The 23,072-nt window shown below is 35.1% G+C and overlaps 1 protein-coding gene across 2 annotated transcripts in view; it reads right to left on the reverse strand.

The window, feature by feature from the left end:
- Window positions 1-9,031: 9,031 nt before the first annotated feature.
- SLCO1A2 (solute carrier organic anion transporter family member 1A2) overlaps window positions 9,032-23,072 on the reverse strand; it is a 42,825-nt gene continuing 28,784 nt past the window's right edge. Inside the window, exons 11-15 of one of the 2 annotated variants that reach the window (XM_069489265.1) lie at window positions 21,938-22,103; window positions 20,680-20,852; window positions 14,328-14,392; window positions 13,694-13,811; window positions 9,032-9,903 (exon numbers count right to left, since the gene is read on the reverse strand). In XM_069489265.1, coding sequence (XP_069345366.1) covers window positions 9,684-9,903; window positions 13,694-13,811; window positions 14,328-14,392; window positions 20,680-20,852; window positions 21,938-22,103 — 742 coding nt within the window. In that variant the 3' untranslated portion in view covers window positions 9,032-9,683. Of the gene's footprint in view, window positions 9,904-13,182; window positions 13,370-13,693; window positions 13,812-14,327; window positions 14,393-20,679; window positions 20,853-21,937; window positions 22,104-23,072 lie in introns of those variants that run through there. The other variant, XM_069489267.1, reaches the window with a different exon arrangement.

A 23,072-nucleotide genomic window follows, 5' to 3' on the forward strand; every position in this document is an offset into this window, starting at 1 on the left:
CATTCCGCTTAGAACTGGAACCAGACAAGGTTGCCCTCTATCACTGCTTCTATTCAACATAGTGCTGGAAGTCCTAGCCAGAGCAATCAGACAAGAGAAGGAAATCAAGAGCATCCAAATGGGGGCAGAAGAGGTCAAACTATTGCTCTTTGTTGACAATATGATCTTATATCTAGAAAACCCCAAAGATTCTGCCATGAGACTATTGGAATTGATAAACAAATTCAGCCAAGTCTCAGGTTAAAAAAAATCAATGTACAGAAATCAGTAGCATTCCTATGCACCAACAACAGTCAAACTGAGACCCAAATCAAAGACTCAATATCCTTCACAATAGCAATAAAGAAAATAAAATGCCTAGGAATATATTTAACCAACGAGGTGAAAGACCTCTACAAGGAGAACTACAAAATGCTTAAGAAGGTAATAGCAGAGGATGTAAACAGGTGGAAAACCATACTATGCTCATGGATTGACAGAATCAACATTGTTAAAATATCTGTACTACCCAAAGTGATCTACAGATTCAATGCAATTCCTATTGAAATACCAACATCATTGTTAGCAGATCTAGAGCAAATAATTCCATGCTTTATAGGAAACCAGAGGATCTCCCTGGTTTCTGTACCCCTGTACAGCCAAAGCAACCTTAAGCAAAAAGAACAAATTGGGAGGCATCAATATATCAGACTTCAAGCTATAGTACAAGGCTGTAGTAACCAGAACAGCATGGTACTGCCACAAGAAGGGAGACATAGACCAATGGCACAGAACTAAGAACCCGGTTATAAAACAATCCTCATATAGTCATCTAATCTTTGACAAAGCAGACAAAAACATACACTGGGGAAAAGAATCCTTATTCAATAAATGGTGCTGGCAAAACTGGATAACCACATGTAGAAGACTGAAAGAGGACCCGCACCTTTCACCTCTCACAAAAATCAACTCATGATGGATAACAGACTTAAACCTAAGGCATGAAACTATAAGAATTCTAGAAGAAAATGTTGGAAAAACCTAGACATTGGCCTAGGCAAATAATTCCTGAGGAAGACCCCAAAGGCAATCACAGCAACAACAAAAATACATAAATGGGTCCTGATCAAATTAAAAAGCTTCTGCACAGCCAAGGAGAGAGCTAACAGACAACCTACAGAAGGGAAGAAAATATTCACATGTTACACATCGAATGAAGGGCTAATAACTAAAATCTATATAGAACTCAGGAAAATCAGTGAGGAAAAATCAAACAACCCTATCAAAAAGTGGGGAAAGGACATGAACAGAAACTTTTCAAAAGAAGATAGACTGATGGCCAAAAAATATATGAAAAATTCTCAATGTCTCTAATCATCAGGGAAATGCAAATCAAAACCACAATGAGATATCACTTATCTCCAGTGAGAATGGCCTTTATCAAAAAGTCCAAAACCGGCCGGGCGCAGTGGCTCATGCCTGTAATCCTAGCACTCTGGGAGGCCGAGGTGGGTGGATCGCTCGAGGTCAGGAGTTCGAGACCAGCCTGAGCAAGAGTGAGACCCCGTCTCTACTAAAAATAGAAAGAAATTATATGGACAACTAAAATATATATATACAAAAAATTAGCCGGGCATGGTGGCGCATGCCTGTAGTCACAGCTACTCGGGAGGCTGAGGCAGTAGGATCGCTTAAGCCCAGGAGTTTGAGGTTGCTGTGAGCTAGATTGACGCCACGGCACTCACTCTAGCCCGGGCAACAGAGTGAGACTCTGTCTCAAAAAAATAAATAAATAAATAAAAGTCCAAAACCAATAAATATTGGTGTAGATGTGGAGAGATAGGAACACTCATACACTGCTGGTGGGACTGCAAACTAGTACAACCTCTGTGGAAAGTAATATGGAGATACTTCAAAAAGCTAGAAGTAGAACTACCATTTGATCCAGTAATCCCATTTCTGGGCATCTATCCAAAGGAAAAAAAGGCATTCTATAAAAAAGACATCTGCACTGGAATGTTTATAGCTGCACAGTTCACAATTGCAACGATGTGGAAACAACCCAAGTGCTTGTCAATATGAGTGGATTAATAAAATGTTGTATATGTATACCATTGGAGTTCTACTCAGCCACAAAAAACAATGGTGATCTAGCATCTCTTGTATTATCCTGGATAGAGCTGGAATTCATTCTACTAAGTGAAGTATCCAAAGAATGAAAAAACAAGAACCACGTGTACTCACCATCAAATTGATATTAACTGACAACACTTTTGTGCACATATGGTAGTAACATTCATCAGGTGTCGAGCAGGTGTGGGGGAAGTGGGGATGGGTATATACACACCTAATGGGTGCAATGCACACCATGTGGGGGATGGAGATGCTTGAAGCTCTGACTCAGGTGGGGCAAAGGCAATATATGTAACCTAAGCATTTGTACCCCCATAATATGCTGAAATAAAAAAATTGAAAAAATAAAGAAAAAAAGCAAAAGGAAAAGAAAATAGTATTGGGGTTTTTTTTTTTTTTTTTGAGATTTCATTAAACCTATCGATACATTTTTGGAAAACTGACATCCTTATAATATCAAGTCTTTCAACCAATGAATATGATATAGGTATTAATTTATTTAAATAATGTTTTATATTTCAGGCATAGAGGTCTGGGACACCTACATGTTGTGAGATTTGTTCCTTGCATTCCAATTTTTTTTTATATACTACACCAAGTAGTATACTTTACTAATATAATTTTCTAACTGCTACTCATTTGTGAAAAACTACATTTGATTTTGTATAATGTCCATGTATGCAGTTAACTTGTTAAAATTAACTTATTAATTTTGATAGTTTATATGTAGTAACTTTCCTTTTATCCACATGTACAACATGTCACTGATATTTAATTATTCATTTTCTTATCTTTATAAATTTTATTTTTTCTTTTTTGCCATTTCCCTGGCTAGGCCATCCAGTATAATGTTGAATAGAAATGGTAATAGTGGACTTTATCTTCTCTCTTCTGACATCAATGGGAAAGCTTTCATGTTTGCTGTCAGGTTTTGTTTTTTTCTAAAATTATTATTTTGTCCTGATGTATATCACATGAAATATGCTGTGATATTTTTTCTCATTCTAAGTAAATATTTGCTTTTTAATCTCATTTTGTATTTATACTTTTGAATTTTTTTATATAGGCCTTCCCTTCAAATTTGATAAGCTTAAAATTCCACAACACTTAGCTGTGCCCCTGCTGGTGACAGGTGTTCAGCCCTAGGTGGCACAGGCAACCTTCAGCTCGCCCATCCTTCCTGTGTTATCTTTTATCCCTGTGCTTGCTGCCCCCTGCTTATAAATTGGCTGCTGCTCCCTGAGGCCTAATATCCACAGTTCAGGAAGGAAGAAGAAAAGAGTCTTCTTGGAACACTTTGTTGTTTTATTTCAGAAAGAAGTTCCTTCCCAATTAGCCAGCCTCTAGCTATATTGGCCTAAATTATAACTACTGTGACTGTGGCCAGCAGCAGAGAAGACATTCTTACATTTGCTTCTTCTATTCCCTCATGAAGGATTGGATTTTGTTCTTTCTCATAAATCCACAGTCATCATTTCCCACCAAAACTCGTCTTGAAAGTTTGCGCAAAAAAACTCTGATTACTAAGTGACTCACCACATATCAATAGTGTTTGAAATTACTTAGGGCTTTTATTTGTTGTTCTGTAATTGTCCTCTGTGTATATTTATTCATCCTTATAAGATGACATCAACTTGAATTCTACGACCTACAACCAACCTCCTCACATACACACACCAACAGGCACATCCTCTAGAACTGCGGTCCCCAAGCCCCAGGCCACAGACCAATAGTGTGGCCTGTTAGGAACTGGGCCGCACAGCAGGAGGTGAGCTTCAGGCAAGCGAGGGAAGTTTCATCTGTATTTATAGCTGCTTCCCATCAGTTGCATCATGGCCTGAGCTCTGTCTCCTTTCAGATCAGTGGGGGCATTAGATTCTTATAGGAACACGAACCCTATTGTAAACTGCACATGCGAGAAATCTAGGTTGCATGCTCCTTATGAGATTCTATTGCCTGATGATCTAAAGTGGAGCTGAGGTGGTCATGCCAGCACTGGGGAGCAGCTACAGATACAGATTATTATCAGCAGAGAGGTTTGACTGCACAGAGACCATAATAAATCAACTGCTTGCAGACTCAGCAAAACCCTATCAGTGAGTGGCAAGTGACAGTTGAGCTGCATCTGGTGGCAGGCTCTATAGTGGCAAGTGAGCATCTTATTTCAATTGTACAGCTGCATATAGTGGCAGGCTTTAAGTCAGAATCTGACACTTATTTTAGTCTGTGCGTGGCCCACCCGTTATTTTATTTATCACTTCCAACCTCACCTCTTTCCCACACTGTGCACTTGTCTCAGTCACAGTTTTTGTAAGCCCACAAGCTAACCCTAACAAAAATGAGTAAAAAACAAACATCATTGGAGAGCTTCTTTGAAAAGGGGGAAAGACCCAATGATGAAACAGCAGAAGACTCTAAGACTGCCAACAAAATGAAAGCTGCATTTAAAAGAAAATACCAGGCGTCCTACTTAAATTACAGGTTCATTGCAACAGGTGATTCACATTCTCCAAGCCTGCTTTGTAAAATAGGTGGCAACTGGCCATCCAATGGAGCCATGAAACCTTCAACACTTTTTTGCCACATGGAGATCATCCTGCCTACTGCTAAGGACATGTGCCGTAAGCTTTTAGGACAGGCTTCAGTTCAATAGGTGGTGCATGTTCCTCTTTTGGCTAGCACCATAACTAGATGAGGATATTGAGGCACCAAATAGCAGAGGATATTGAGGCACAATTGTTAGCGAGGATTAATGAGTCACTGTGGTACACAATCCAGATTGATGAGTCTACCGATGTTGACAAGGCAACTATGCTTGTTTTTGTGTGATATATCTTTCAGGAAGATGTGCATGTGGATATGTTATGTCCATTTTTGCTGCCAACTAACACCACAGCTGCAGAACTATTCAAGTCTTTGAATAAATACACATCAGGAAAACCGAATTGGTCATTTTGTGTTGGTACATGCACGGATGGAGCGGCTGACATGACTGGATGGATTTCTGGTTTCACTACTTAGGTCAAGGAGGTTGCTTCTGAATGTGAATCTACACACTGTGTCATCCGTAGAGAAATGCTGGGTAACTAAAAATTGTCACCTGAACAACATTTTGCAGGATGTGATTAAAATTATCAACCACATTAAAGTACATGCCCTTAATTCACATCTGTTTGTGCAGCTCTGTGAGGAGATGGACGCAGAGCACACATGTCTTCTCTTATACACAGAAGTGAGATGGCTTCCTAAAGGAAGATCACTGGCCAGAGTTTCTGAGTTATGAGAGCCATTCCAGAGATTGCTTTAAGAAAAATAGTCACCACTGGTAGCACATTTCAGTGACACAGAATGGGTCCCAAAACTTGCTTACTTGTGTGACATATTCAGCTTGCTCAACAAACTCAATCTGTCACTTCAGGGGAGAATGACAACTGCGTTCAAGTCAGCAGATAAAGTGGCTGCATTGAAAGCCAAAAACTAGAATTATAGGGGCAATGAGTGAACTTCGGGATTTTTGACACGTTTCAAACTTTAGCAGAGATTTTGAAAGAGACTGAGCCAGGGCCTTCTTTCTCCCAGCTGGTGCACGATCACCTCTCTCAGCTTTCAAAAGAGTTTGAGCATTACTTCCCAACTACAAAAGACCCCTGAACTGGGAAGGAGTGGATCCGTGACCCATTTGTGAATAAGCCAGGTGAATCGACTTTGTCCGTGCTAGAAGAGGATCAACTGCTTGAGATCGCAAATGACAGTGGCCTTAAAAGTATATTGGAGACAACTTCAAATCTCCATACATTCTGGATTAAAGTCAAGGCAGAATATACTGAGATTGCCACAAAAGCACTGAAAAGCCTGCTTCCATTTCCAATATCCTATCTTGTAAAGCAGGGTTTTCTGTAGTGACAGCAACCAAAATGAGAATATAGTGTAGACTGGACATAAGCAACACATTTCGGGTGTCACCATCTCCCATCCACCCCCAGATAGGACTGTCTAATTGCAGGAACACGAGCTCAGGGCTCCCACTGATTCTGCATTATGGTGAGTTGTATAATTATTTCATTATATATTATAATGGAATAAAAATAGAAATAACATGCACAATAAATGTAATGTGCTTGAATCATACCGAAACCACCACCACCAGCACCGCTACCACAACCCTCCCTACTCGCTATTCTGTGGACAAATTGTCTTCCGTGAAACTGGTCCCTGGTGACAAAAAGGTTGGGGACCACTGCTCTAGAACTAATAAACGAAATGAAAAATGAAATGAGAAAATGATTGTTCCATGAACATCTGTTGGAGATCCTCAACAACTCTTATAATTTGGGAACTCAATTTCTTTTCCTTCTATAAAATGCACTATCTTATTTTTTAGTTACTATTGTTGTTTTTACTAATGAATAAGTCTTCATAAAATATTATTTTTAATCATATTTTACTTCAATGGGCAAAAAAAAGTCAGAGAGCACAAAAGGAACTAAAATGAAAGACAAATGTATTGCTCTTTGATCTTCCACATGACTAGTCCAATACCCCAGAGGCAGCCACTTTGAAGTAGTTCTGTTTCTGGTTCCTCTGGTAGTGAACTCATAAGGCTAATATGTATATATTGTTTAATCCTCATTCATCAAGTTTAACACACATTTTAACTCCGTGCTATACAATATGAAGAATGATTATTATTCTTCCTTTTATATTTCTTTTCCTAATTTTTGATTTTTGAAGTTAGTTTTTTAAGTTTCTGAAAATATTGGTTTTAGAATTATAAATATTAAGCCACTTTTTGTAATTACATTAACTTTAGACACCCACAATACCAAATAAGAAAATTACTAACCCTCAACTTCTCACTACCTGTTCTCTTATTCCTCTCCTTCACATCTGTCTGCTATGCCATCCTTTCTTTCTGAAATAAAATGGCAAAACTTTCTAAAAAGACTTTTTTCTTCTTCCTTTCTGACCTGTGGATATCAGGCCTTGGGGAGCAGCTGCCATCTTGCAACCAGGAGACAACAAGCACAGGGATGAAAGACAACATAGGAAGGGTTCTCATAGGGTAGAGCAAGTGCTCAGAATAAGAACTGATCTCCCCAGGCCTCATGGACACCAAGAACAGAGGTCATGAGGGATCCTAACGCACTCCAACACCCACTTCCTCTGACCTGCTTTCCTCCACCAAGAAGTGTCAAGAGAGAACTCTCTGCTCAGTAAAATGCCATCTCCCCCATGAAGGGATAACAGAGACCCCAAGGCGCTGGTTCCAAACTGGGCCTATGATTCTCTATTGAGGGAGTTCAAGTGGGTGAACTGCGCTCAGAGTAAGACTCAACTTTCTCTAATCACCTCAAATAGGGGACTAGAAGTGGCCTCAAATGCTCAAGTTTCAGCTTCTTCAATTTGCCTCCATGATGAGGGGTCACCAGGGAGCCCATTCACTACCTCTCCTGCTTTTGACACTTACTACCTGCTTTGAATCCATCAAAACTAATCTCATTATGGCCTTTGGCCCTGTTTATGTCAGTCACCTAAAAAACCCAGAATTCCAAGTTATCTCTCATTCCCCTTCTTCTAATTTCCATGTCTAATTCCCATACACCTCCTATTCTCTACTTTTTCTCTCAGACTCCAATTCTTAAATGAGCATTCTCTTTACCACTGCACACCAAGCAAAATCTGCTTCCCTGAAACCTTAGGGTTAAGTCCTTGCTTCTCATTTTAGCTTCCAGACCATTCTCTCCTCTTCATTCCCTCCCCCCACCAAAAAAAAGCAGCTGTAAATTTCACATCATCAGACCCTAACACTACACCGCACTGCTGCAGTCGTATCTACCCCTCTTTTCCAATGATGTTAGCCCTTTGCTCATGTTTCAATCCTGAATCTTGAATCTTAGTTATTTCTAATATGCCCAGAGATGAAGTCTCAAACTTCACAAGCCTAAAACTTAATTCTTAATCCTTTCCCCAAAACCTGTTCTACCCAGTCTTTCTCATCTCAGTTGCTTTCTTTTTATATTACGTATCCAATCATCTGGGAAATCATATTGGCTTGTAAAATAATCTGTACAAAATTACAGATTATTTCTGTATTTCTGTATTTCTCCTTCAGTTAACTGGCTTGTTTGCTATCCGGCTACCACCTCATACTCTCTGCACTGGCAACTCATTTCCCGCCTACATTCCAGGCTGCTTCTAAATACATTCTGGATTACAACTTCCCCCACTCGGTTCTATCCCTGCAAACACTCTCATCCTCTTTATACTATGCAAAAATAACCATAGTATTCTCCCAACTTTCCTGCATTCTCTTCATCATTAGGGATTTAGGTTATTTTTGTATTTTGACTATCATTTCAATAGCAGGGAGAATAAGGAGTAGACAAACAGAAATACATCTGTTCATTCTACTCTCTTGAACCAGAAGCCCTATCTTATCAGTAAGGCCTCCTGTACTCTAAAATCCTTCTGTTCTTTGATTTTATTCATGGTTACAAAGTAATAATATGAGTAGATTAGATTTAGTGTTTAATATGTACCTTGAACTTGATTCACCTCAGTTTCAAAACAGAAGCTTCTTTTTATAAGTTTTATTCTCTAAGATTATTTTTAGAAAATTAGTGTTTGTGTTCTAACTTAGGACACAATAGATGGCATAAACATTGGTCTATTCAGCAGTCTTCCTGACTCTGAGAATGGGTTTTTTGGGTTTTTGTTTTTGGTGTTTTTTTTGTTTTTTTGTTTTTGTTTTTTTTTTTTTTTTTTTTTTTTTTACAAAATCTGACACTACAAACAGCCTTTAAGGACTAAACTTTTTCTAATATTGTCCTTTTATCTTTTGACTCAGATACTTGTTTTTAAGAAAGAGTTTAGTCACTACATTTGAATTGCTGAAAAAAAAAATCCAACAATGTTTGCTACATGATTTTTAATAGCCTGGTTAAATTTGTCAGTACTCTGAACAAAATGACCAAATATATTACATGAGTAATAAAGGAGAGAAAGAACAAAAGCAAGCAATGACATATTAATGAGTAATCTATTATAAAAGAGTCATGTCTGCAATGAATAGAAAGAGCTAAAGGACAATTCCTAAATAGAATAAGATGTAGGCTTTTTTCACATGGACATGATAAATTTGAATAAAATATTGAAATGTTCACATAAACAGGATGAGAATTTCAGTCTCCGACTAATCCGAATAACAAAGTGCAAATTCAATAGAATTAAATAGATTTTCATAACAGAAAGCTTTTAGAACTGTTTAGAGCAGAAGATGGGGACATACACCCTTACCTTTGTGAGCTAAAAGAGAAATTGCTGTTTTAACAATAAAATTGGCTCTAAAATCTTGTTTAGTGGGTTGTTATAAATGCCCCTCCTAGGAAAATCTCAAGTGCTATTGATACCTTGGAAATATCAGCAGTGAATATTTTTATCTGTAATGAAAAAAAAAGTCTTGAGTTTCTTAAAGACAAGAAAAAGTTACCTGTAGTGACTCTATTGATTTTTAAAACAATCAAGTTGTACAGTGAGTTCTCCAGTTCTGAGAAGGATGATATAATAGGGCATTACAGTTTAGTTTTCAATTCATTATCATTCGAAACCTTGGAATTTTGGTGTAAATCTTTGCCCTCATTTTCCTTCTCTGTGACTTTTGTCTGTACAAGCTCGGTTCCTGAAGAGGCGTTTTCACCAGGTAGTTGAGGCTTCCTCAAAAGAATGAGTATTAAAAAGGCTGGAAGAAAGCTTAATCCTCTCAGTGCTGCTGGCAATCCAAGGTAAATGTGACTATTTAAAAAAAAAAAAGTTAAAACATATTAAATCTTACATAAACAGTATGATTAGTACAAACTAATTTTATATATCTTTGTCAAATTTTATTCCCGTAAAGATAATAGCCACTAACTGTATTGCATGTCAATCTTACATCAGCAACTTTGCTGAACTCTTTCATTAATTCCAATGTTTGTTAAAATATTTGGCTTTTTTTATTTTCCATTGAGAAAATCCAAATTTATTTTTATCTTTTCCAATCTTTTGTTAAAGTTCTTATTATTTTTTTGATTGAATAGGACCTCTACTTTAAATCTAATACTGACAATGATAGCAGTTTTATTCCAGTATTTAATAATAAGAATGCTTCCAAAGAATCACCATTAGTTATGGTATATACTCATGTGGATATTTTTTTAGATAAACTTTATCAAGTTAAGGAAGTTCTCCTTTTCTATTCTGAGTTTGCCCAAAGTTTTAATCATCAATGTATATAGTATTACCAAATCATTTTTCTGTATGTAGTTGGAGGAAAATCCAAGATTTTCCCACCTTTATTGTGTTTAGGGCTTATTACAGCAATAGATTTTTCTGATGTTGAACCATCCATGTATGTTAAAAATGAACCCTTGGCCGGGCGTGGTGGCTCACGCCTGTAATCCTAGCACTCTGGGAGGCCGAGGCGGGTGGATTGCTCAAGGTCAGGAGTTCGAGACCAGCCTGAGCGAGACCCCGTCTCTACTAAAAATAGAAAGACATTATATGGACACCTAAAAATCTATACAGAAAAAATTAGCCGGGCATAGTGGCGCATGCCTGTAGTCCCAGCTACTCGGGAGGCTGAGGCAGTAGGATCGCTTGAGCCCAGGAGTTTGAGGTTGCTGTGAGCTAAGCTGACGCCACGGCACTCACTCTAGCCTGGGCAACAAAGTGAGACTCTGTCTCAACAAAAAAAAAAAAAAAAAAAATGAACCCTAATAATTTTTCTAGATTATTAGATTCAATTTGTTAATTTTATGTAGGATTTTTGCATGTATATTTATAAGATCAACCTATGATAGTTTTTTTCTTCTATGTCCAGTATGAACATTAAGATTGTACTAGCTTTGTAAAATGAGTTGGGAATTTTTCCCTTTTTCTATTTCTTGGAATAACTTGCATAATGTAGGAATCATCAATTCATTGTAAGTTTGATAAAACTTGCCTTACAAACATCTGCACTTGGTGCCTTTGGGAAATGGGCTTTTTTGACAGATTCACATTTTTAAATAGTTATGAATATATTCAAGTTTTCTATATATTAATAATAAAATTTGGTTATATATATTTGTCCAAAAAATTCTCTATTTAATGTTTCCAAACAGTTATATCTGAAATCTGTGCAGAAGTATTACAAGCATCTGTATTTATATTCTCTTTTTCATTCTTAATATGTCTATTTGTGCCTCCTCTGTTTCTTTATTTGCATTTCCAAACAGCTGTTATTATTGTTGTGTTTTCGTATTTTCAAAAGTATAGCTTTTCATTTATGGTCTCAACACTTTGGATTTTTTTTAAACTTTTTTAGTGGCATAGGTGCCAGTATTTGGGTTAACAAATATCTGTATACAGACATATCTATTAGATCACTCTTGCACAATTTGGTGGTTCAAATTTCTGCATCCTCCCTCGTTTTTGTCTATATTTAACAGTCATTTGTGGAACAAGTGTGATGAGATCTCCCATTCTGATTGTAGATTTCTCCTTGTAATTTAAAAAATTTTTGTTTTATATATTTGAGATTGTGTTGATAGATTTACATAGGTTCGTAATTGCTATATATTCTTGGTAGAGTGTTTCTTTTATCATTAAGTAGTAGTTCTCTTTAACCCTCTTAATCCTTTCCCTTTAAATTATATTTTGCCTCACAGTCATTAATATAACTACAGACGTTGATTTAGTATATGTTTGGTATGTCTTCTCTAATCTTTACCTTCAATCTTTCTTTTATTTTAATTTTTCTTAGTTTTGGTCTCTTATAAACAACATATAGTTAGAATTTTTGAAAAGTTCAATATGAAAACCACTGTCTTTCTTGTAAGAAGCAAGTTCTATCAGTTTACATTTATTGGGAAACCATTTAGGTTTATTTTTTCAACTTATTTTGTGTGTTTTAATTTTCTTATTTCATATGCCCACTGTATTTTCCATAATCATTTTCTGCCCTCTATTAGAATGAAATAAATGTAAGTGATCATTCTTATATTTTTGGCAAAATTTAAAGGTAATCAGTAGTTTTGTTCTCAAGAATTATTAGAGTCTGAGATTTTACTTGGCTTGTAAATTAACAGGTTGGTCTGCCATGGTTTCATGGATGCTGGCAGAAGATACCAAGCTCCTGGTTTAGAGACTAAGGACTTTTTGTCACAGCACAGCAGTCAGCATCAGCTTCATGTTCAGGTTGATTTTCCCTACCTCCCAAGTCCCAAAGTGGTGACACAGAGGGAGACAGAGGTAAACGTTGTGCACACAGCAGGTTTGAGTTACAACTAAGAAATCCTGAGTTTAGGAAATCCCAATCTTTTAAATGGGCTGCAAGAAAATCTGTCCAACATTTGCCCCAGAGGGAGACATTTTCTTATCAGCCTGGACAGCAAACTAATTGCTCTCTGCTTTAGAGGGAGACACTATCAATGTCTACATCTATATCTACCAAGGTTTCAACATCCTTAAAAAAAAATAGTAGACAGCAAAAGCTGTCAGTGACTCTCCTAACAAGATATGCATATATGTAGGCATCCACAGAGAATTGTCTACCAATAATATCTACCCCTATTTCCTATAATATCTTAGCTTCTAGCAAATTATCTTATAAGTACACCACTTCATGGGCCAGTTTCATTAATCTAACAGAGGATGATACCGAATCTACTTAATATGTCTCAAACAGCATTTAATTAAGGCTGCTATCAACAGGAATCCAAGCAGCAGGATGAAGCCAACCTCCAACGGTGACCCTTGAGGTTCCTTAACTGTGGTCCTGAGCCTGTCTCCATATTGCCTTTGTGGGACTTTGTGAGAAAAAGGAATAGGTGCGAAGATGAATCTCATGCTGTCCGCTCTCCTCACAGTTCTTGACATATATCCTTTTGCTGGTCAAGATAAAGATCTCAGAATGCTTTAAACAATGCTAAATTATTTTTTTGTAGTAAATAGAAGAGTTTTCTTGTTGCCCCATTAGGAGAAATTCATACAAATTGAAACAAAATTCAAATCTCCAAATGAAAAAGCACATGAAAACAGAAAGAGCAAAATGAAAGAGTTTTGTTCAAAATAATATCTATATTAACCAAAAATAAGGCATTAATAAATATGAAGAATATCGTTTCAGCAAGATTCATTGAAGAACAAGTATCATTTTGGAGATGAGAGATGGGTGGTGAGAGGAAGTGAGGCTTCAGACTAGGGAGATGAAGCAATGACATAGGATGGAACAAGGAGGCTGTAGAGGACAACATAATTTGGATAGGAGACTTATGCACAGCCATTACCTTCTATCATGTGTTGATTACTAACAATTTAAAAAACAGCATTTTCAAAGGCTAGGTTAGGGAAGCCATTCATGCTAATATTTATCAAGCACTTTAGAAATAATGGGAAAACAAAATTCTAATATATAAATAAGAAATGGGAACATAGCATCAATATCTATTCTGAAAATAAAGCCAAAAGTATTCACGTCACTTGACAATGTTCAAGATGAATGGTGCCATTTTATGCATAGGCTGTGCTTAGAAAGCAATGCTAAAAAAATTATTATCTTTACCTGAAGTTGGTGGAATCATATATCCTGCATGCACCTGGCTTACCGCATTTCAAATTTCCCCAATGTAAACATGTTGAGTCCACTAAAGCTCCAAAATAGATAGGTGCAGGAATGCCAGCTACAAGTAAGAGAGAAAGAAAAATCTATTAACAATGTAAGCATTAACATACATTATTTTATTTGGAAATATTTCAATTTTCTCTGTTTGTACAACAAAGTTTAACAAAATATAAACCTAATGCTCTGAATTTGATTTTTAGAAATTATGTCACTTTTATGGTAAAGTTTCTAAATTATAAAGGGTAAGTAATCTGAAGAATAAAATGGAATTATAGATCCTGAACTTTATACTTTTTCTGAAATGTTTCGGGACAATCATGTGTACATTTCAACAAAGCATTTCCTGTTCAGTTTTTTCAAATCTTCTAATAGACAAAAAGTGTAATTAAGGTCAGATAGGACCTGTTTAAATAAAAGAAGTTCTCCATCTCTCCATGTACTTCATTCTTGCAATAATTACAAAGTGATGTTTATAAACAGAAAAAATATAGACTGTTATTTTGAGAGAATTATTTCATTTACTTAGCATTTAATACTGGTCTGATAGGATATTGGGAAAAATAATTATTTTTACCAAATACTCTTGTGCAAAATGTATGTACTCCCACACCAAGAGACTTCTCTTCAGACTTGATACACCTAAAAAATAAATAAATTTATAAATAAAAGAAAAATAAAGATTTAAAAACTACCATAGTTTCTTAAAAGGACTGTTTGTATGCTAGTAACACACACTAAGCACTTAAAAAATTTCCTTGTGTACTCAGCTCTTGGTTATTCAGGGCCTAATTATCCAGTCTATAGCCCACACAGGGACCCCATTTCTGGTGATTGGCATTTTACTCATCACTTTTTGCTCATTCATTTCTACCAGAAAGTTAACAAAGAAGAAAATATTTGAAATCATCCCAGTTCTATCCCAGTATCCTCCTACTGATAGCAGTAGTTCTTGATTCTCATGGTTAAACCTTAAGCCTAAAAAGCAAGAACAATGCCGCCCTAGCTGTATTCAGCTTATTTGTATGAACAAAATATAGAAAAGCTAAGAATTTACATGAGTAACTGAAAGGAGGAAAGGAAGCAAAAATAAAAATTTTCAAAATAAAGTGATGAAAAAAATCCTAAGCAAATCTAGTTTAAGTGATTTGGTTTAATTTCAAGAGTTGCACAGAGCTGCTTCCATTCTCTTCAAAAATCCCCCCATCCTTTCATTGGCGCCTGAAATTCCTATAAGAGAAAATGAAGAACACAATACCCCAGTGGCCCTCTTTGGTGTCCTGCTCACTCCAGCATCAGCATGGCCACCTTAAGAAAAATTCACCTTAAGAACTCCTCTGTGCTCTCTTCCCTTCCCCAATTAGCTCAAAGTTGAAAAAACAAAAGCGATTTTCTTCACAAAAGGAAAAGGATACTGCACATTTTCAGAAAACACTACGTTTTATTGGTAATTTCTTGGTACATGTATTTTACCAAATAGAATAATTCTACAACCTCATAAGGCAAGACAGAGTTGATCCAGACACTATCTTTCTGAGGGAGAGGTTATTTAGACAACATCAATAATTTCACTCAGAAGGAAATAAAAAAGCCAGGAGACCTAGCATGACCCTCTTGGTCACCTGATGTCCTTTTTTTTTATTTTTAGCTTGTGAGTACATGATAGTTGTATATATTTGTTAGCACAACAAAGTGACTATAATCAACCTGATTTCCTTTTAATCAGAAAATAGGGCATTTAAATTTTATGTAAAAAATGTTTTTTTCTCCTCTGATTATCTTTAACATAGTACTTTAAAATCTCACAGGAGTATGAGATCTTAATAGCTCCCAAATTACAAGCCATTTAAATTGTTCTCCAGTATTTATCATTACTTGGCATTAATAAGAACATCAATTTCCAGAACTCAGGAATAAGAAAGAAAAATTATAATGTAAGTTATAAAGAAAATGCTGAGTGAATTTCAATACTTATTTAAAAATATCAAACAAACAGAGATGTTGCATCCCTCCGCCATCCATGGTAGGGTATCCAGGGAGAATCCACAATAATAGAGAAAAGTTGTATATCTACCAAAATTTAGATGTTAAACTCTACAATATGATCTTGGCAAGAAACAGGAGAGAAGAGTAGAGACATGAAGAAAAATGAGAGCATGATTAAGTATTTGTCTTATCAGGGAGTAGATATTAATACTGAAAAGTTTTTTAATTGATAAGCAAGACATAAATGTAGTTAAGAATCTCAATAATCAGGTTAACCATTTGGGAAAATATAGCTTTCAAAGCAGTAAAAGAAGCTCCAATCTATAGAATGGAAAGAAAAAAAAAAAGCCCTACCACAATAATTACAAAAAATTCAAAATTCGAATAGGTTAAGCACATCAATCTCAGGTTAGAAAATCAGATCTAGCAAGTCATCTATGAAGGGAAGTGGAAGATTAAAGATAAAGGGAAGGAAAAAGATATAACACGCATGTTATGAACTACAAGAAAGTTAGAACTGCAACTCTAATAAGAAACAAAATGGAATTCCCTAAAAGAAAACACCAAAAGATAAAGAGTAACAGTAAGTGCTGGTAATAATAGAAGTATAATAATCAAAACAAATGATTTAAGTGTTAAACAGTTGACTAAAGAACAACAAAGCAAGCCCAAAAGAAACAAAAAAAGACATAATACAAAACAGAAATTCATGACATAAAGATAAGCTTTACAGGCCTCTGGCAATATTGATCAAAAAAAAATAAGATGCAAATAAACAAAATACAGAAGAGAAAAAGAGAAAATCCTTTAGATAAATCAGAGAATATGAGAATGATAAAAGAATATTATGAAAGCTTATATACAACAGGTATAAGTAAAAATAAAAAATATGAATAGACAATAACACTAAATGGAAATAATAAGAAAATACCACTGTCCAAATAAGCCCAAAGTACAAATGCTTTTACACGTGAATTTACAAAACTTTCAACAAACAGATATTTCATCCAAATAGTTCTAGAAATTAAAAAATAGAAAATTGACCAATCTACTTTGTGGGACTAAAATGAGTCCAAAACAGAAAAAGCATAGAAAATAATAGATCTATTTTACTTATCAACATAGATGCTAACATTTTAAAAATAATATTTAAACAAATCAGAGCATGCATTAAAATATTGTGATTATGAGGTTTTTTCAGACATGAAAATAAAGTACTTTAAAAAGCCTACTAATTTCACTATGCTAAAAAGTCCTGACTTTAAAAATTATATATAATTGTTTTCACAGATGTAGAAAAATATATTTGATAAAGTTTAATACCAATGTTATTAAAAACTCAGAAACTAGATGACAACCACATACTAAATATCTGCAGTAAGCATCATACTTAATGGAGGGATTTTATATAGTTCCCATTAAGATTAGGAAAGAACAAGAATATGCACTATCACCACTATAATTTATCATAGTTGGAAGTATTGATGCTATAAGAAAATTTTAGAAGTCTAAGATGTGTAAGATTGTAAAGAAAAGAGATAAAACTCTTTATTTTTGCACATGCAAAATCTACATAGAAAACTTAACAAAATCAACAATTTATTAGAATAAATAAGAAAGGACGCTGGATAAAAAGTAAATTTTAAAAAAGACAGCATTCCTCTAACAGGCAACTAGAAAAAATAAGAGAAAATGGTACCACACATGTACCCATGTACATATATATGCACATATGTACACATACATACAAAAGATATAAGAATTTATATTTATATATAATTATATAATCATATTTTTATTTTGAATTTAATTTTTCTTAGTTTAATTTTATAACTATAATTATATTTTATTGTAATATAAATATAAAATTTATATATATGAAAAAAGATACACATATACATTTATACATATGCTTACCAAATGATACCATTTACAATTATAATTACAATCACTAGTACATTTGTAATAATACAAATATAAAGGTAAATATATTTATAATCAATACAAATCAATTTCCAATCCTGAATATTTACATATGAATGTGTATATGTAAATATTTGTGATTGTGAATGGCACCATTTTGTGTAAGAGAGTGTGTGTGTATGTGTTATACTAAGAAATATTTTTGGTCTTTGTCCCTAACTCCTGGCACCAAGCTCCTTAGCACTCTTGGACTTCCATGGGAATTTCCTGAGTAATTGTAATGTCTTTTGTTATTCTTAAGGGGCCCCTTTTTATCACATCTGAGTTTATGCTAATGAGATCACTGAGGGCATGGCCCCTAGATAGCCTGAGGATGAGATGGACTACCTGGAAAGACCAAGTGAATAGACAGTGGAGAGGAGGAGATTAAGCTTTCTAAAAACTCCTGAAAAGGCAATTTGATGAGCTTCTTGGTTGGTAAACTTATCCACATGCCAGGAGGGTGGCACACCCCAACTCCACAGGAACGGAAACTTTTGTGCTCTTGGGACCCTTCCAAACCTCCCCTGGCTTCCCTTTGCATCCTTTATAACAACCTTCACAATAAACCAGTGAATGTAAGTAAAGCGTTTCCTGCCTGAGTTCTGTGAAGCATTCTAGCAAATTATCAAACATGAAGACGGGCCCTGGGAATCCCCAGTTTACAGCTGGCTGGTCAGAAGTCTGGGAGGCCCAGACTTGTGAGTGGTATGGAAAATGAGGGCAGGCTTGTAGGACTGAGTCCTTTAACTTGTGGGATCTGATGCTAACTTCATGCAGATAGCGCTAGAATTGAATCAAACTGTTGAACACCCAGCTGATGTTGGAGAATTGGTGAATGCGGGGAAAAAACCCACACATCTGGTTACAGAAGGATTCTGTGTGAGTTGAGAAACAGTGTGTTTTTATAACAGTGTGTATATATCTGTATACATGTGTGTATAATTTATACATAGTATTTAGGAAGCAACCTAATGACATGTCACCTTTATAGAGAAATTTTAAAAACTCTATTCAAGGACATAAAGGAAAATTTAAATAAATGGAAAAATATTCCACATTCACCAATATCTGATGTCAGAGATTCTCCAGTTGATCTATGGAATCCACATAAACCCATCGAAATTCATATGGGAGCATAAAGATCCATGCATAGCTAAATAAATTTGGGAAGAAAAGAATAAAGGAAAAATGAAAGTGACAGGTGGGTGAGGAAGAGTTATATGAGATATTAACATTCACAATGGTAAAGTAATAAAATCAGTGTGACAATACAGCTGTAGAACAGAATAAGAGTGAAAAGTAGACCCGTATTATATAAAAACTTGAGACATGTTAAAGGTGGAACCATAAATCAAGGAAGAAAGAACCTATTATTGGGAAAACAAGTTCATTATATGGAGAAAAATAACACTGATATCTATCTTCCTGCAATACCTACATATAAATTTGACATGGTGTAAAGAATTATATGCAAAAGATAAAGCTGTAAAGCAGTAGGATAAAATCTAAGGGAATATTTTTCTAAATTAGGAATATGGAAATACTTTTTAAATTTGACCCCTCATCCTAAACACACAAACCCTAAGGCCAGAAAATTGTTAGATTTCAGTATGACACAATTTAGGATTTCATTTCATAAATGATATTGTGAAAAAGTTAAAGAAAGATGACAGGCTAGGAGAAAAACTATGTCATGTAAACAGTATTACATTGATATCCATAATTTACACAGTGATCATCAAAATCACCAAGAAAAAGATAGGAGACATAATGGAGAAATGGGCAAAAAAAATGAGTAAACATTTTGAAGCAGAGGTCAAATAGCTAAAAAATAGTTTGAAGAGATGTTTAAGCTCATTATATCAGGAAATCACATTAAAATATCAATGAGCCACCATTACCATTTATACCCATGGGAATAGTCAACATCAGAAAGTCAGACAATTCCAAGTGTTAGTGAGGATATAAGAAGGTGAGAACGCTCATGCAGTGATGGTATGAAAAAAACTCTAAATACTAGCAGGACTGATGATGAATTTACCTGTGTTATGCATGTGCCTATGAACCAGAGGAAGACTTATAGCAGGTCACCATCTGTGTGACTATAAAATCACATATACACACACACAAATCTTAATATTTCACAAAGAAAAATGTGTATTTAAAGACATATCTATTACATTTAAGTGGGTGCCTCTGGTGAGTGGAAGTAGGGAATGAAATTTTTAAAAAAGTAAATAAAGTAAAATAAAACAAGAAAGAATCCCTGCCCCAGCCTATGATGAAATGTGTTATAAACTGAGCATTATGATTAACTTAACTCTGCTCCCGAGTTCCAGTAAAAGAAAAAAGAAAAAAAAAATGCAAACGGTGTTCAGGATTATTTCCTAGGCATGAAGAGTTCTATAATTGAAAGAATACATGTTTAATGTACCTAATTTTGAAACTGAGCTCTGCAATCTCCTAGTTTTAGAAAGCCCTTCATCATTTGGGTTTCACAATAGCCTTGTAAAAGTTGAACATTATTATGCTCATTTTTGTTAAAGAAAAATGGAGTTCAGAAAGATCAAGTGACCTTGGTGAAATGGGGGCTTTGAACAGCTTTGCACTCTGCTGTCCTTAGGTTGAACCCTAGGAAATGGGCACTAACGTTTCACCTATGAAAATGACCATTTCATATGGCTTACCCTAAGATATAAATGTGTCTCTTCTTGTGTTGCACAATGGGAAGTTCACTCATTTAGCTCTAAGAAATAAGGAAGGAAAAAAGGGAGGGATAGGAAGGGAAATGAACATTTCTATCACTAACTTTAAAAATTGTGTGAAATTCTACAATGCTTAATGAAAGCCCCTTTAAAAAATGGTATTATAAAGCACAGAGTTCTTAGATACCATGAGCTTCAAGTGGCTTCCTTAGAAAAAAATTATGCTAATACATGAACAGAAAGAAATCTAAATAATGAAAATAATTCTTGTACCTCAGGAGAACCATATATCCAGGTATGGCAGCTAAAGAATAAATGAAACTGCCAATTGCTAACAAAATTAGAAAGTACTGGAGCATCATGGAACAGTCATGTCCTTTGTCACACAGCCCAAGAACTGCAGATGAATTTCCTGATGTTTGAATGCAGCTACAATTTTGGAACACCTGTCAAAAAATAAAATAGCATTAATATTCATGCTATGGTTGCATTTCTGTTTTCTGTGAATGAACTTGCATTCAATAAAGAAACAACCAGTTGCAAAAAATAAATAAACAAATAGTAAAACAAAATAATATCATATTCTATTTTAGGAAGAAAAATCTTGAACACAAATCTCAACTATTTTTGACATAGCCAGTTGGATCAAGATAGAGACTGCTTACTCCCTGTATTCCCATGTCCTTTATGATATCTTTCAGGTTTATTGCATAAAATAAAACAGATGGATAGTTTCAGAAAAATGATATTTTTGTCTAAATATATGGAGTAAATTTGCAATAACTAAGCTATCCTAATGGCATACTTTAAAAAAAAAAAACAAATACTGTTTTTTCACAACACTAAGTATGACAGACAAAATCTGTTTTAGAGTTCTCAGTTGAAATATTAACAGATGCTTAGAAATAAAACTTTGTTAAAAATATATAGTTTATTTTGAAAACAGAATTCATTCAACCTTTTTAAAATTGTTATATGTTTCCAGGTCTTAATAAGAATTAAAATTTATATTTTATTTTGATCACCAACCAACATTATAAGTATTGTGATATTTTAGAGGCAAGAAAATATTTCTAATTCCAACTTCTTAAAAAAACTGTCAGCTGTTGGAAAAGAAAAAAAAAACTGTCAGTATGTTAAAAACATAGAAAACACATGTATACATATACACAGGAATAAAAGCAAAGCAATTAGCTGAACAATTGAAATCAAAACTGCCAACTTTATCTCAATGATAAAAATGTTTTAGTCTGGAGTATTTTTAATCCAAATTATCTGAGTAATAATCTAAACCATTTGAAAATTACAGATCAGTGTTCAGACACTATAAAGATTTTATGTAAGATCTAGGAAATAAAAGGTAATCAAGAGAGCATATAGGAAGTACATTACTTTTTCCACACACACCAAAAAAATTTGATTTTCAGGAAAGACCAATTTTATTTGTACTACATGTAGGTCCATTTCATAGTTGGAAAGTGCCAACATGGTGAAAAAAAGCTCTGTCACAAAAGCCAATAGGATGTATTACCATGTTTATTCCTGTTCCAACCGATGTCTCACAACCAGCAAGACATGCTGACATATATGACAAGCCATTGTCTCCACAAACAGGGTCCCATGTTTTAGTTGGACAATTGCAATCCATGTTGCAGGCAGCAAGGATGTTATTTCCCACATATAAATCTTTTGGAATTCTGAAATGATTTAAAAAATGCCATGGACATTAAAAGACCGTTCAGACTTTTTCCCCACCTTCTCTCCTTTTCATGTCCATTCCCAATTACATTTCTTCTCCTCCCCAAAATAGAAACACAAGTCTTCCCACATTCAATGTGGTCTGTGCACTGTAGCTTTGGTACAAAAGATACCTGCTTCAGTGACCACATAGCGACATTGTTAATGATTTATTTCGGAATAACATATAGGCAATAAGCAAACATTAATTGAATGCCTAAAACGTGAGATGCATTTTTCCAGATACTATTAGAACTCAAAAATGAAGATGACTTAATCTCTGTGGTTGATCCATAAGATGAAAAGTAACAAGAAAGGGCTAACTTGAAGATCAAAATCTGCAAGTTCCATTTACAATGTGGAAAATACATTTAGCTCCAGCACTATAGGTTCTTGAGTTAAAAAAAATACATTCTGTGAGTAGAAAAAGTGTCCAGCACTTGCAATATGATTGAAAGGGCATTAGCATGGAAGTCTAAAGACTGAATTCAAGTCCTAACTCTGTGACTAGATTCCAGTGTGGCTTTCTGCACATTCTCTTTGGGAATCAGCATGATTGGAGACGGGGAAAATCTCTAAGAGTCTTTACAATTTTAAAACCTATGTTTCTATATTGATGTAGTTGAAGAGGTTTGCCATGAATTCCCTCTGTCATTAAATCCCTCTGAATCTCAATTTCTTCATCTGTAAAATGGAGATAATTATCAGGGGTTCATGATGCCCCCAATATAACCGGGTCCCCTGGCAGTGTGCATTGCAAGAAATAGGAGAGACAAAGATAAGCACACAAAAAGTAAGGTGAAAGGGTGTGGGGAGGTCGGGGGACCACAAGCGTTCCCATAAGCCAGGTGGTACTGACTAAAGTCTAGCACTTGTTTTTATTCTCTTTTTCATGTTATGGATTACAATTTCACGTGAAAAGCTCATGG

The sequence above is a fragment of the Eulemur rufifrons genome, chromosome 16 (genome assembly GCF_041146395.1).
Source record: "Eulemur rufifrons isolate Redbay chromosome 16, OSU_ERuf_1, whole genome shotgun sequence".
Classification (NCBI taxonomy): Eukaryota; Metazoa; Chordata; class Mammalia; order Primates; family Lemuridae; genus Eulemur; species Eulemur rufifrons.